Raw genomic sequence first — 14,835 nt, forward strand, 5'->3', positions numbered from 1 at the left:
AGTGTATACCAGTGTTGGATTCCTGCAGCTTCTTGGGGTAAAGCCTTCTGCGCACATCCCGTCCGCTCAGATAAGCGGGAACCTGCATAGAGAGCCATAGACTGTTACTCAATCCACCATCATGGAAAAGCTAGCCAGCCACCTAGAGGGCTGCATTTGTAAAATTAAATTTGCAAAATCTCTGGCCCATATCAATCATAGCTAAACTAAGAAGAAGATTTCCTCCAGCTGGAAAGTTAGATTTGACCTTTTAACTCAGCACTCAATCGTGTAAGCTTTGGTACTTCCCACTGATTGGTTAGGTTGAATGCTGATTTTGACACGTGGTGAATACAAAATTTTCTAGCTATCGCGACAAGAATTTTAGATTCTATTACGGACACGGAGGCGAGGATTATGCTTTCTCATTTATTTACTGCAAAACACACCAGCCAATGAAAGTAAAACTACAGTATTAAAAGACAACAATACCCATGAGGCTTTGAACCACGCCTCCTATATCACAGCCAATCACTGCATTATTAAGTAAACAAAGATCTGGCCTCCTCTTTCTTTGCGTATAGACAGTCCAATAGGAACAAACAAGTCTTGAACTCCCAACGGAGAGATGAACAGTTCCTGCAAGAATTCTCAACGGAGAATAAACCACATCCAACGAAGGCAATCACTTCTGTCAGTAAGGCACGATGGCTCCATCCGGAGTATCCAATCAACTTTTGTTAGAATCATTTCCTAAAACAGAAAAACAAGGTTGAGAAAAGAAACCCACAATGTCATTTCTTATAGGGAGGGTAACAATGTTGTTTAAACCATATACAACATCAAACAACATACAGTTGCATAACTGTCCCATCGGGTGGGATAATCCTCGCCTCCATGTCCTTAATAGAATCTAAAAATCTTGTTGCGATAGCTAGGTAATGTTGTATTCTATGGCAGGACCGGAGGCTTCTGATTATGCTGGTTCAAAGCTTATCAATCACAGCATCAGATACATGAGGAATAGGTTTATAATAAAACACTTTAAACATTGAATCAGAAGACCAGTCAGCAGCCTTAAGGATGTCCTCCAAACGAGATCCTAACAAATAGGCCTTGGAGGCCATAGCTCCTCTTCGAGAATGAGCACCATAAACAGAAATGTCAATACCTGCCTCCGACATTATCCATCAAACCCACCTAGCTAAGGTAGCAGCAGCGACTGGTTTGAATCGCTTCTGGACAGAAATCAACAATTGACCCAAAGGATCAGATCTGTGAGCAATAGTACGTTCTTCGTAACACTTCAAACACTGTAATACACATAACTTGCTATTATGCGGAAAAGCAGGATACTCCACTGAACGAGACATGGTCTTGGTCCGTCTTGTGATCATAAAAGAGACACCCTGCGGAGAAAACATTCTACCAGCCAAATCTTAGGCCCTAATATCAGATACTCTTCGACATGAAATGAGACATAACAACATAGTAAGCTTGGCAGGAAGCTGTTTTAAGGACAGATCACCATTATCCGGCCAGGATTCCAAAAGGAAAAGAACTTTAGAAACATCCCATAAAGTGGAATACCTGGGTCGAAGTGGGTTAGCCATTCGGACCCCTTTAAGTAACTTACACACCAGGGGATGCATCCCCACAGGCTTACCATCCACATGATCATGTCCAGCAGAAATAGCAGATCTGAAGTTATTAACCGACCGGTAAGCCAGGCCTGACTCAGCACATTCTGACAAGAAATTCAAAATCTCAGTTATATTTGATCCCACGGGATCTACCTGTTTTTGAAGGCACCAACCCACCCATCTCTTCCATGAAGCAGAATATCGTTTTCAGGTGGAAGGAGCCCACGCCTGTTGCATAAAGCTGGCAGCCGCTTGTGAAAGTTCTGCCATGCTCTCATGTCTCCTGAGAGCTTCCACACCATCAGTGTTAACTGATTTTGCAGGACCAGCGGGTGGCTCGACCCCACTGGGTCCTGGAGGAGATTCGGGAACACAGGAAGTCTGAACGGTAGATCCCCAGATAACTCCCAACAGTGTGGGAAACCACGACTGAGTCGACCAAAACGGTGTCACCAACACTAGTGAAGCTCTCAAACGACGGACAAAGGGCGCCACTCTCGGGATCAGTGCAAACGGAGTAAATGCATAATTCCTCTGTTGCCTCCAATGGTGTAGGAACGCGTCCGTTCCCATCGCCATCTGGTCCGATCTCCAACTGAAAAACAGGGGAAGTTGGGCATTGAGGCGAGAGGCAAACAGGTCTATCTGGCATGGGCCTGGCACATCCATGATATGAGCAAAAAGCGAGGGGTGAAGCCTCCAATCGCTGTAATCCCAAAGGAAGCGAGAATTCCAGTCCGCCACTTGGTTGAACTTCCCCGGGAGATACTCTGCCACCACAGAGATCTTGCGATCCAGGCAGAAATGCCAAAACTCCCTCACAATGTGGACTAGCATGCGGAACTTCGTCCCACCTAATCGATTGATGTATCTCACCGCTGTGACATTGTCCATCCGGAGAAGGATGCAACAATTGCTCTTCAGGGGTGGGATAGATTTGATGGCAAAGGATCCTGCTAACAGTTCTAGGCAGTTTATGTGCAATTTTAGTTCTTCTGCTGACCACCGTCCTCCTGTGGTAAACTCGCCACATCGCGCGCCCCAACCCCATTGGCTGGCGTCGGACTCAACGATCACGTCCGGGGCCGTGCCGAAAATTGCTCGCCCATTCCAGGCTGTCATGTGCTCCAGCCACCACTGAAGCTCCTCTGGAGCTTCCGGAGATAGGGGAATGAGGTGGTCATAATGAAACTTCTTTTGGAGATAAAAGATTTTGAGTCTCTGAAGGGCCCTGTAATGCAACGGTCCCAGAAAAATGGCTTGGATGGACGATGCAAGAAGGATCATTTCTTTGGACAATGTGGACCTGATCTCCCTCTTTATGGACCTGACCTTGCTCACTGGAAGTAGGAGCTGAGCAGAAACTGAGTCTATCAGGAATCCCAGAAATTCCATTTGCTGACTCGGCATCATCACATATTTCTTTTTATTGATGACAAAACTTAGATTCTGTAACAGGAACATCGTCCACTCCAGATGAGTGAGAAGGAGGTCCCGATCCTGTGCCAGAATTAGCATGACATCTAAATACACAATTAGATGCGCCCTCATCTCCCGGAGACGGAAAACTACTGGTTTGAGGAACTTGGTGAACACCCAAGGTGATGAGGACAGGCCAAAGGGGAGTGAGCGAGACCGGTACCACAGCCCTTTTCATTGAAATTGCAAGAATTTCTGATGTAAGGGGCTAATCGGGGCAGTAAGGTATGCATCCTTCAGGTCCAGCCTGACCATCCAGTCTTTCTCTAGCAGGAGATCTCTTAAGAGATGGATACCCTCCATCTTGAAGTGACGATACACTACATAGGGATTGAAATCTCTTAAATTCAAAACCAGGCGCTGTCCGCCGCCTTTTTTCTGAACCAAAAAGACGTTGCTGCAAAATCCTTCGGGAAGGAAGGCTCCCACGGCAATAGCCTGCTTGGCCAAAAGTTCTTCCAGTTCTGAGTCTATACAACTCTGTTCTAGATGGGGAAAAAGGAGAGGACGAGGAGGAAACACCTGGTTGGGACACTCCACCAGTTCTATCTGATAACCCAGCACAGTATGAAGGACCCAAACATCTGAATTGAGATTCTCCCAACTGCTCACAAAGTGCATTAATTTGCCCCCAAGGGGAATGACAGGACACATAGGACTTACCGGAGGATTGAGTGTCGAAATTCTTGTACCCTCGGTTGACACCCCTGTTGAAATGGCCTCTGTAGCCGCGCAACCTGGATGGGTAGAATCCAGCTTGGTCGGGTTCTTGGGTGTAACCTCTGCCACGCCTTGGGGCATATCCTCGTTGAGGACTTGTATTCGAGTAGCGCCGATCGAGCGTCCTCTACCGCGCCCGGCCCTACCAGAGACCTGGTGTAGAACTCTTTTCAAGGATGACTGAGATTTGTCCAGAGAAGCAAAAGTGCTTACAAATTTGGCAATATCTTTAACAAATTTGTCTCCAAACAATTGGCCTTCAGCCATAGGCACCGGTTCTGATGACGCCAGCTCCACTAACTGTGGGTCGATCCTGAGCAGGACTGATTTTCGTCGCTCTGAAGCCAGGGCGCAATTGGCATTTCCTAACATGCAAATAGCTCTTTGTGCCCAACCAGCCAGGACTTCGGGGTGGATGGCGGCACCTGTCTCTTGAGCTTGGAGGGCCAATTCAAGGATCTTAGCCACGGGGCCCGAAAAGTGGAGGACCTTGTCCTGGCACGCTCTGAGCACGCGATAAATCCCCTTCTTCGGGTCCTTTTTATATTTCTTAAGAAAGGTGGTCATGGATGTATCGATGTCGGGGGTAAGGGCCACCTTGTGGTCTAGGTCTGGACCGGGACATTCGGACTTTAAACGAGCCCTGACTTCCTTATCAAACCCTTTACGCAGGTGGGCCTGCAAGTACTCTGCCACCGCAGGGGGAGGGACCCAATCGGAAGATCTGGGATGGACAATGTCCGAGGGATCGAACATGAAAGGGGAAGGAGTAACGGGGGAGGAAGCGTGTTTAAGCTTCTTTGCGCACTTGCGCGGTTTGGAAGTCTGGGAAGTATCGGTGTCTGTATTCGTATCAGTGGTGGTATCTGCCACCGGAATAGGTGAGGACTGTGGCGGGGGGAGGGAAGGGACAACGTCCTTGACGCCCTCATTGGACTTATAAAGTTTAGCATAGGAATGGGTATGTGGCCAGGAAGAATCGGAAGACTCACGGGGAGGGGGAACCGGGATCTGACTCGAACCTGTAAGAGGGGGGGTTTTGGGAACAGCAGGGACAAACATTTCCAGCTTCTTAGCTAAGGGTAACAGGGCAGAGGACAAGGCCTTGTCTAATTTGGCGTCAAGTATCTTGTCAATGATGTCCTCCATGGACTCCTCTTCGTAATATTCTTCGTTACCCTGCTCACCGCAAGCATCCACCTCCTCCTGATAGCAATCAAACTCTGCCATCCTCAAAGTGGAATATAATTCCAATCACAAGTCCCCAGTGGGAAGCTCAATTATCAACCCTGCCAAGGGTGTCGGTCGGGAGTAGTGCCGGACGCAGGAGCCAATAATTTTGCAATACAAGTCACTAAAAGCTCATCAAAATCAATATAGTCCCACTCTAGGACTAATGGAGGGAAAGACCCCTATCTGCGCCCGAAGGAGGGTCCCCAAAAAGTATGGTTCACCAATGTCTTTGGTAATTCAGGGGTTAACAAGTCCCATAAGCTTGAGGATCTACCGCTGAAAATCGCCGTCACCAGATGATTGAAAAGGCCCAAATTGGCTCCTGGCCTGCTGCAGTATCCCCTGATCAGCCCGGGGTGAAAGGCGTCCGATCGGCATACACACGTGGGCTTGCGTGCATCTCAACGCGCGCGAGCCCTGGAGACACACGCTGGGTGCCCGCGAAGGCCTCGACGTGCGCTCCACTCCCTGAGGTGGGGGCCAAGCTGCTCTGTACGCGGCCGCGGCAGAGCCGGAGCGTTGCTGGCAGCGGCGGGGAGCCTACAGCGCAACACGCGCTGAGAAAGGGAAAAAGCTAATGAGAGTGGAGCGGGCTCCGCAGGGGGGGGGGGGCGCACTCTGGAGGACAATATCGGGAGTGCAGGAAACAAACCGCCGAAACACACGAGGTTGAAAGTCACCAAATATCAGTAAGGCATATAACCATTAATAACTAAATAAGCATATATAACAGCATATAGCACAATAGGAACACAAGTAGAGAGGCACTTATCTGGGCCGCAGAGCAGCAAAGAAAGAGGAGGCCAGATTAGTGTCTCCCTACTTTGTATACTTAATAATGCAGTGATTGTCTGTGATATAGGAGGCGTGGTTCAAAGCCTCATGGGTATTGTTGTCTTTTAATACTGTAGTTTTACTTTCATTGGCTGCTGTGTTTTGCAGTAAAGAAATGAGTAAGCATAATCAGAAGCCTCCGGTCCTGCAATGGAATCTAGCTTCAATTTCTGTTGTGTACACCATCGGAGTTGGATTGAGAAACGTTTAGTAATTACCGTGAACTCAGAATGGTATCTGCGTTTTAACTATAGCAGCCGCTTAATATAAGCTGACCATGCTCTATTTCCCTCCATTCTCTGTCCACTGTGTACTCAACTCAAAATCAAGGCCTCTGTAATTGTTATTTTGTGGCCATGGGTTTTCCTTAAAATTATGGATGCCATGTATTTACCACATAATCCATCACCTGCTGCATTATTTGCATATTTTAACAAATAAAATAAATTTCTAGCTCAAACAAATCAACAAGTTAATAAAAACGTGGTAACATATGCTGCATGCAGGGCAGTGAAAGGCCCTTTGCAAGCGATGACTGGTCAACTTTGTGTTGTTTATTGCTGTATTGGGGTGTCAAAATGGTACTAAAGAGGTAAACCTTTTTCCAGATGATGTTACTGTGTAAAAAGGACAAAATAATAAGGTAATACTGTCATGAAATATGACACTTTATGCCACATAATTTGCCTTTTCTTGCAACATAAGTTAGTGAACATTGCCACATAATTTTGTTCTCCCCTGCTGCATAATTCCAGTGGCCCTGCTCAAGGTCCTTGGATGCTTGATTCCGGTCTGGGAAAGACATGGCTTGGTAGTTCGGACTGGACTGTTCCCATGAGGCACAGGGTCAGAGCTGATTTGCATATAGCCAGTGTCTAACCCAGGGTGGTGTGGAGTGCAAAAAACGATGGATTTAGGCCCAGATCCTTGTACTGGGGTGAATGTATGATATTGTTCTACATTCTGTCCATCAACTGTGTTTTTTGCAATTTTCACCCCGAGTGGGCTGGGTATGCTCAGACGTGAGTCCCAGGCTCTCCACACCACTGGAGTCAAGCTATCCAGGCTGAATGAAGGCTGCCAGCCAGAAACCGGTCCTTGGATGCTTGATTCCGGTCTGGGAAAGACATGGCTTGGTAGTTCGGACTGGACTGTTCCCATGAGGCACAGGGTCAGAGCTGATTTGCATATAGCCAGTGTCTAACCCAGGGTGGTGTGGAGTGCAAAAAACGATGGATTTAGGCCCAGATCCTTGTACTGGGGTGAATGTATGATATTGTTCTACATTCTGTCCATCAACTGTGTTTTTTGCAAGGCTCCATAAGAGCATCACTCTGGTCGCTCACGTCGACCCCAAAATGCTTCACATATAGGCTTACCAGCAAGTATACCACCTTTACAACCAATCACTTTCTACAGTGCGGTATGCTACGTGTCCGATAATGAGCTTCCCTCTTACCCCTTAGTTTTGAATTATGTATAAATGTGTATAAAATTGTGTATAAAATGACGATGACACACAAAGTTAATTTTATGTTTCGAGTTGCTTCCGATTGTGTACCTGCTCCATCACCTATCCCCCTCCCTGAAAACACCAAAGGATACAGGGACGTCCTAGATAGAAAATAGAATAAAAAAAACCTTAGAAATTCACTGGGGAAAAAACAAAGGTTACAGGGATGTTCTAGTTAGGCTCCGGTTTCAATCGTGCAAAACTAGTGAAATTCAGCAGTAACAGTTATCGTTAACTGAGGTAACTTACGCCCCGCAATGCACTGCTTATGACCTCACATATTACATCACCTCACTGATGGCATCTCAAATTACATCACTGCACATGCCCCCCCTCCCAGTTTTAAATATTATGTTTGCCCCGGGAAGATGGTGGTCTTTGGTGGGGGGGATCTGCGCTGCCCCCCTTTAATTGTTGTTCCTAGGCCGTCCAAACCGCCATGCGCACTTTGCATGTTCTCCACCTGTCTGTTTTTCATAGCCCGGTGGAGAACATGCCCAGGCTCTCTGGCTATGCCCGAGAGGCCAAACAAGCCGCTCAGACCAATCACAATGCTGCTGCAGTGGCATAACATAGGCCTCCGGGGGCCCGAGCTCCAGGGGGCACCCTGGGAACAGTACCCTGGACTGAGAGCTCCTCACTGACTCCGGAGGGGGGCCCCCTCCATGTACTTAGAAGGGGGGGGGCTCAACTTTCGTCATGCCACTGAACTGCATGTCTCTATTCTTATGTGCTTTAAAAAGAAACACTCACTCCAACATATTCCACTTGGCCAAAAGTATTGTAACTTTATTTCATTCTCCAGTGCTACTGTGTATACAAAGTATTTATTATGCTCTGCATTATCAAGCATGAGAATTCTTTGTATTGGTTTAATTTGAGGGTGACCATTTTTTTTCACCAGACATTAAACTTCTAAAACATAAGCCCTATTAGCATAGTACAAAAGGTAGGTGTTTTCATTACATAGCGTATCTGGAGTAAACCGGTTTTGGAAAGCTTTATTTTCCTTATACACCAGTATGATACCGATGTGGGTAATACCAGCTTCTTCCCAGAGTCATCTTTGTGGTCATATGGTTTATGGAATAACAGTGTTTTGAGATAGTGTAGCGTGGAAGAAGGGCTTGGGCTTATCCCAACAACACGCCGCTGTTCTATTTGTATAAACCTTTTAAGGTGCAGCCAGTAGATGGCTGGTTCTTGTTTTTTGGGCAGATGTCAGTCGGGGGCCTTAACGGCAAAGATGGGGAAATGTTTCTCATAACTCTGTTCACCCACCATCCTTGCCTCTGTTACAATATGAAGGATAAACAAATCGAAGCATCTATGATTCTGAGACGAGGGACCCAACATATGTGGACAACCAGTAAATAGAAGGTAAATGCGCATCATGGGATTACTGATTCCTGTGTTATCAGTAACTCTGTATAAAATGACACACTGGAATGATCAGTGCTCTTGTAATGAAGACCTAAAAAGTACTACAGGAATAATTTTTCACCAGATAGAATGCAATTGGATGTCCTAAAAAAATATATGTTTCGGATACCTTAAGTAATGCATATCTAAACTGCAGCCTAAATGCTAAAATACATCATCCCTAATGTAACGGATGCATTTTCTGAGGATATCTTTGACCACATTTTCGAATCTGAACCTATGAGAGTATTGGGAGAAAGTGGGTTGTCCATGGTTCCATTTACTCATGTCCCAGTAGAATACCACATTCCTTAGCCAAGTTCCTCCATCTTTTAAGAAAATCCTGAAAGGTCTTCCACTTATTTTTGGGGAATTATTTCAGGTCACCATGTCACTTGTAGTGCTAAAGAAACACCATTTAAGTAGGTATCAATTTACTGATCACTTTTTACCATTGCCGACAGCAGCCTACTAATACTATTTTAATGACTCTTTTCTCTCATCATTTTTTTTAAATGCCGTCGCCCTTCTTGATCTCCTATACTTCACTATAAATGATTGAATACTTCAAAAATTGTTATAAAAAATATGTTTGGGAAATGCAAGTGGTATGGATAATGATATACCTTAGATGGAACAGGTAATTGAGAATACAGATATTAATATGTGCTATATTTTTTTAAGTTTAAATGTTCTATGGCATATATGTGGTGAACACATTTAAGCAGTTTCTTCTTTTGGTCAAAACGATGTTTGTCGTAAAAAAATTTTAACAATTACTGCAGCCAAATTACACCTCTTCGCTTACCAATGCTTGCTTAATCTGGAGGTTATGCAAAAAGTAAGCTACAAGCAAATATACCAAAATATACCACAAGATAATTATGCAGTTTAAATGCAGATCAACTTCACTCTTAGCGGAGTAGAAGGTAACATTTTCAATGTAACCATGAAAATGATCTTTTCAGCTCAATCACCCTACCCAGATATTGTGCCAGTGTGTAATAATCATGTTTCTATGTGAGTGGCAAATCTGTTTTGAACAGATATAAAAAACCACAACAGTTTATGGCTTTGTTTGTAAGTTACCCAAAGGAAAGGCCTTTACCGAGTGACAGAATACAAAATAATTTTTTTTTTTTTCCCTTTTGCATTCAAAGCTCTGGTAAGGAGTTTAACGAGAGGACATATGCCACCATAGGATTATTTTTCATGGACTGATTTGAACTGAACACTGTGTGAACCTGTAACTATTTGTACCAAATTTGGATTCAGAAATCATTGTACTTTATTTAAAAGTATTTTGAAATGTTTCTCTGTACATTACTTTGTTATAGAAATTTATTTTGAAGATAGGGTGAACCGTTATTCCTTAGAGGGCAGTGGGTCAAGCAAAGGGGTTCGAATTTGTTTAGTTTTTGGATTGGAGGCCAGTGTAATGATGGAAGATGAGTGGACATCAAGGCATGAGGAGAAACGTGGAGCAGAAGTCTAGCGGCGGCATTCTACATAATTTAAAGCCTGCTAAGCAGGTATCAAGGGAGTCCCAGGTAGAGAGAACTGTGTGGGCAAAATACAGGATCAAAGATTGGATGGCAGTTGTCCGGTTGGAAAAGGGAAGAATGAGGATGACTTTGGGTCGCATTAGAAAGAGGGTAGAAGCAACATTTGAGATGTGTTTGACAAACATTAGTTCCCATCTTCTTTCTTTAAAGCCCTTTTTCTTTGCTTCTAATATTTGAGTCACTCTATTAGGAAGGAATGAAAGCGCCCGAAAGTACAGAAGAAAATTGATAGGCAATGTTTCTTATTCTAAATCAAGTGGTATAGTGTGAAGAAGTAAATGGTGCACCGTATATGCTTAGTATGTATTGCTAATATTTACACCTGGTTGCATATTATAGTAATAAGTGTTGCATTTGACAGTACAGAAGCCCCGTAGATTCCCAGTAATGATGGTTCTAGTAAAATATAATCACCACGCACTTCAGATCCCTTCTTAACCTCTTTACCATAATTTCTTTCTCTTTCAGGAGGCTATGAACCACCTCTTACTAATGTGTTCACAATGCAGTGGTTCCTGACTCTATTTGCAACTTGCCTTCCAAACCACACAGTTCTGAAGATTTGGGATTCGGTGTTCTTTGAGGGCTCTGAAATCATACTCCGGGTAGCTTTGGCTATTTGGGCAAAGCTTGGAGAGTAAGTGATTCTTAATAATTTTAATAATGTGTACTTACTAGTACTACCCTAGGTTGTCATAGATTTTTCGCATAGCTACCGTTCAACTGTGCTAGTTTTAATGTTTCTAAAATTGTAGTTATTGCATTTTTATCTTATTGTTGTGATACACAGTGTACAGTGACCCACCTTGACCGACTCTGCATGACGCCCACACAATGACTATTCAAGCCTATGTTTTCATAATGCATTTTGCTTTCTTTACTCTGCCTCTCCCCTCATAAAGTAAGGGAGCTCTGAAGGCATACGTTCAGTGACCATAAAACTTCAAAAATTCCTACTCTTCAAGTTCTGGGCAGATTGATCATTGTTTTTTCTCAGAAAAAACTGCCCATTTGCAAATATATAGTTTGGCATGCATTTTTTCACGTGCAATTTCTCCCTTCTCAGAAGCCAGATTATCCTAGGATGTATTAGTCCAATTGTAAAACTGGGTCACATTAATTTACTTTGTTTATTAAATGAATAAGGCTGATGAGCATGGGTTTCACCTGGCTTCATAATACAAGCATACACTGAGGTACTCTGAACCCACGTTAGGTCCCTTAGGGACACCTTCCCATTTGCGAATGGGCCACCACAAATCAGAGTTGGTGGTAAACTGCAAATGTTTTGCGACCGCATTTCGGTTGCAAAACATTCACTCCTAACACTGTGAGTTGGTATTGGGAAGGGATGTCCTAAAGGTGCCCCTTCCTAATACCGAATCACAAACTCTATTTGCGATTCGGCAATAGGTTACCGAATCGCAAATAGGGCTTGGTACATGGGAAAAAGCATGTTTTTATTCGCAAGCATCCTGATTCTGTGAATCGGGCCATTCAGAACCCAAAATTCGTTTTGTACATCTGGCCCATAGAGCCCTTTACAGGGCAAGTATGTTCTCCATATTGCAGCATGCAGGCAGATGCTAATATGGGAGGAGCATTGCCTTAGAGAGTGACAGCCATCTTGCTCATGGCCATACCGTGCCTTTATCTCTATTACTTTTTGGTTTTCAGTCATTATAAAAAGCTCTGAACACCTTGTGAACCTTTTCCCACCAGCTAACGGACTAGTACTTGCCTGGTAATGCAGCATCTCATTACCTGGTGTATGCCTCCACTTGCAGATCAAGAACCTATTTGCAGCTTGGATTAAATCTTTTTGTTAGACAAGAAAAAAGAAAGGCATGTTACATGCGAAGGTGGAGTTAAGTCACAAAGTTTTCAACCATAGATATTTGTTTTTTAAAGGAAGCTGGCAGCTATTTACACCTAACAACTACACGTTTATGAAATAGAAGGCTAAACTAAACATCCCCACATCAAAATTTTGCAGTGACATATAGTGAGCCAGTGGGAGGCGAGAGTGGAAAGGAGTGAGGCATAACCAGAGGTATGAGCAACAACATAATTTGCAAGAACTTTCATAAGTAATCCCAGTCTCACCTTCCGATAAGGAGCACCACCGACTGCACTTTAGTGGACTAGAGATGTTTGTCCCAAACCCCAAAGGAAGAAACTAATGAAAGATAAAATTACTCATCTCTCTTGCCCATTCTATTTAGAAAAATCTTAGCTGCCTTTACCTGAGAAAATACCAATGTCTTTCCTAAGAAGGGTACTGCAAACTTAACCAGGAACCAACCAATGCCTCCTCTTCATTTGTACAGATTTTTTTTCAAATTGTCTTCAGCTCCCCTTTCTTGGCACCGGAAGTATTGTATAAATCAGGAAAAAGAAAAAGGCATCTTCCCTCAAATTCCTCTTGTTTATTCCTCTGTTTAGCCTTCACACCGGTCTTCTGGAAGTCCAGTAATTTATTTAGGGATTTGTAGAGCGCGTAGTCACCCAGTGGGTATCCCAGCGCTAAAACCATATTACTCACGAGGGGGTGTAGTCCGGGAAAGTGACAGTTTTAGGGGAAGAGAAGAGTTTTGAGGGCTTTTCTGAACCGGAGGAGGTTAGGTTCTGTCCTAAGGCTCAGAGGGAGTGCATTCCACTTATTTCCAGTGTTAACTGAGAAGCGGCGGCCACCTGTGCGGGCCTTTTTCACTTTAGGGATCGTGATAAGGTTTCCGTGCTCTGAGCGAAGCGCTCTGGTGGGTCTATAGGGGGTGATCCAGTTGTTTAGTATAGGAGGGCCGGTGTTATGAAGAGTCTTGTGAGCAAGGCAGAGGGCCTTGAAAATGACCCTTTCCCTAATCGGGAGCCAGTGCAGCTTCCTGAGCGCAGGCTTGGCAGATGATCTGGCCGGGGTGTTTGTGAGGAGTCGGGCGGCGGCATTTTGAACCTTCTGAAGAGTTTGAAGGGTGGATTCTGGGGCGCCCAGGTAGATAGCATTGCTGTAATCCAGCCTGGATAGAATTAAGCCCTGGATCAGCATGAGACGCGACTGAAAAGGTAGAAGTGGAATTACCTTCCTGCAAGATTTAAGTAAGCCGTAGCAGGTGCCAGCCGTCTTCCTAGCCTGGGTCCTGAAGGTGAGGTCGGTCTCCAGCCACACTCCAAGACTTTTGACCTCCTTCTTGGGAGTGGGGGGTTCGCCCATGCAGGCGGGCCAGATGTGAGATGGGAGGTTCGGGGGTTTTTGTCCAAGGAGCAGGATCTCTGTTTTGGAGCCATTCAGCTTCAAAGCAGAGTCACTCATCCACTGATATACGTTGGTAAGGCAGTCGTGGAGATTGGAGGGCTCAAGCTTGGGGTGGGAGAGTGTCACCACCAGTTGTGTATCGTCGGCGTAGCTGACGATAGTGACTCCAAAGGGTGAGACGAGTCCCTCCAGTGGGCCCATGTAAACGTTAAACAACGTGGGGCTCAGGGAGGAGCCCTGAGGCACGCCACACTGGAGGGGGATGGAGGGGGAGCGGCTTTCGCCTTCCCAAACTTGGTAGGAGCGGCGGGAGAGAAAGGACGCAAGCCACTTCTGAGCTCTGCCTTTAACCCCAACAGTCCCAAGACGGTGGATTAGGACCTGGTGACTGACCGTGTCAAAGGCCGCACTGAGGTCTAGGAGGACCACTGCCACTGATCCTCCTGTATCGATGATTTCCCTGGTTCTTTCTACTGCCACGAGGAGGGCGGTGTCCGTGCCCTGACCTGGTCTAAAGCCAGTCTGCGAGTCGTTGAGAAGATGGTTTGACTCGAGGTAGTGTGACAGCTTTTTATTTACCAACTTTTCGGCGACTTTACCTATCCAAGGTAGAAGTGAGATAGGTCTATAGTTGGAGAGGTCTGTGGGGTCAAGCGACGGTTTTTTGAGCAGCGCTTTGACGACAGCTTCCTTCCAGTTAGATGGAACCTCTCCCTGTTCCAGTGAGATATTGATCAGGGCTGTCAGTTGGGGCACTATAGTATGCGTGATGTTTTTAGCGAAACGTATGGGAACTGGGTCGCTAGGGGCACCGCTCTTAGTTGAGGTAAGTATGACTCTCACTTCTTCTTCTGAGACTGGGCCAAGTGACTCCAGGGAGGGTTTGTCGTCGGGGGGTATCTGCTCTTTGGCTCTCACCAAGGAGTCAGAGTTAGGAGGTGGGAGGGAAATGAGAATTTTTTTTATTTTGTCGTCAAAGAAAGTGGCCAGCTTGACGCATTTTTCCTCGGCTTCATTGGGGTCCATGGGTTTCTGTGGGGGTTCCGGGACGTGGAGGAGTTCTTTGAGAATGGAGAAAGTCTCCTTGGATGAGCAGGCGGAAGTTTTTATCTTTTCCTCATAATAAGTCCTTTTGGCGTCATGTAAAGCTAGTTTGTAGGCTTTCATGGAGCGGTAGTAGGCGCTTTTCTCTTCTGT

At 45.2% G+C, this 14,835-nt stretch overlaps 1 protein-coding gene across 3 annotated transcripts in view; it reads left to right on the forward strand.

The window, feature by feature from the left end:
- TBC1D30 (TBC1 domain family member 30) overlaps positions 1-14,835 on the forward strand; it is a 374,894-nt gene that overhangs the window by 307,836 nt on the left and 52,223 nt on the right. For all 3 annotated transcript variants that reach the window (XM_078676239.1, XM_078676257.1, XM_078676248.1), the window contains exon 8: positions 10,857-11,025. In XM_078676239.1, the coding sequence (XP_078532365.1) occupies positions 10,857-11,025 (169 nt within the window). The remainder of the gene's footprint in view (positions 1-10,856; positions 11,026-14,835) is intronic.

This window comes from Lissotriton helveticus, chromosome 1_1, assembly GCF_964261635.1.
Source record: "Lissotriton helveticus chromosome 1_1, aLisHel1.1, whole genome shotgun sequence".
NCBI lineage: Eukaryota > Metazoa > Chordata > Amphibia > Caudata > Salamandridae > Lissotriton > Lissotriton helveticus.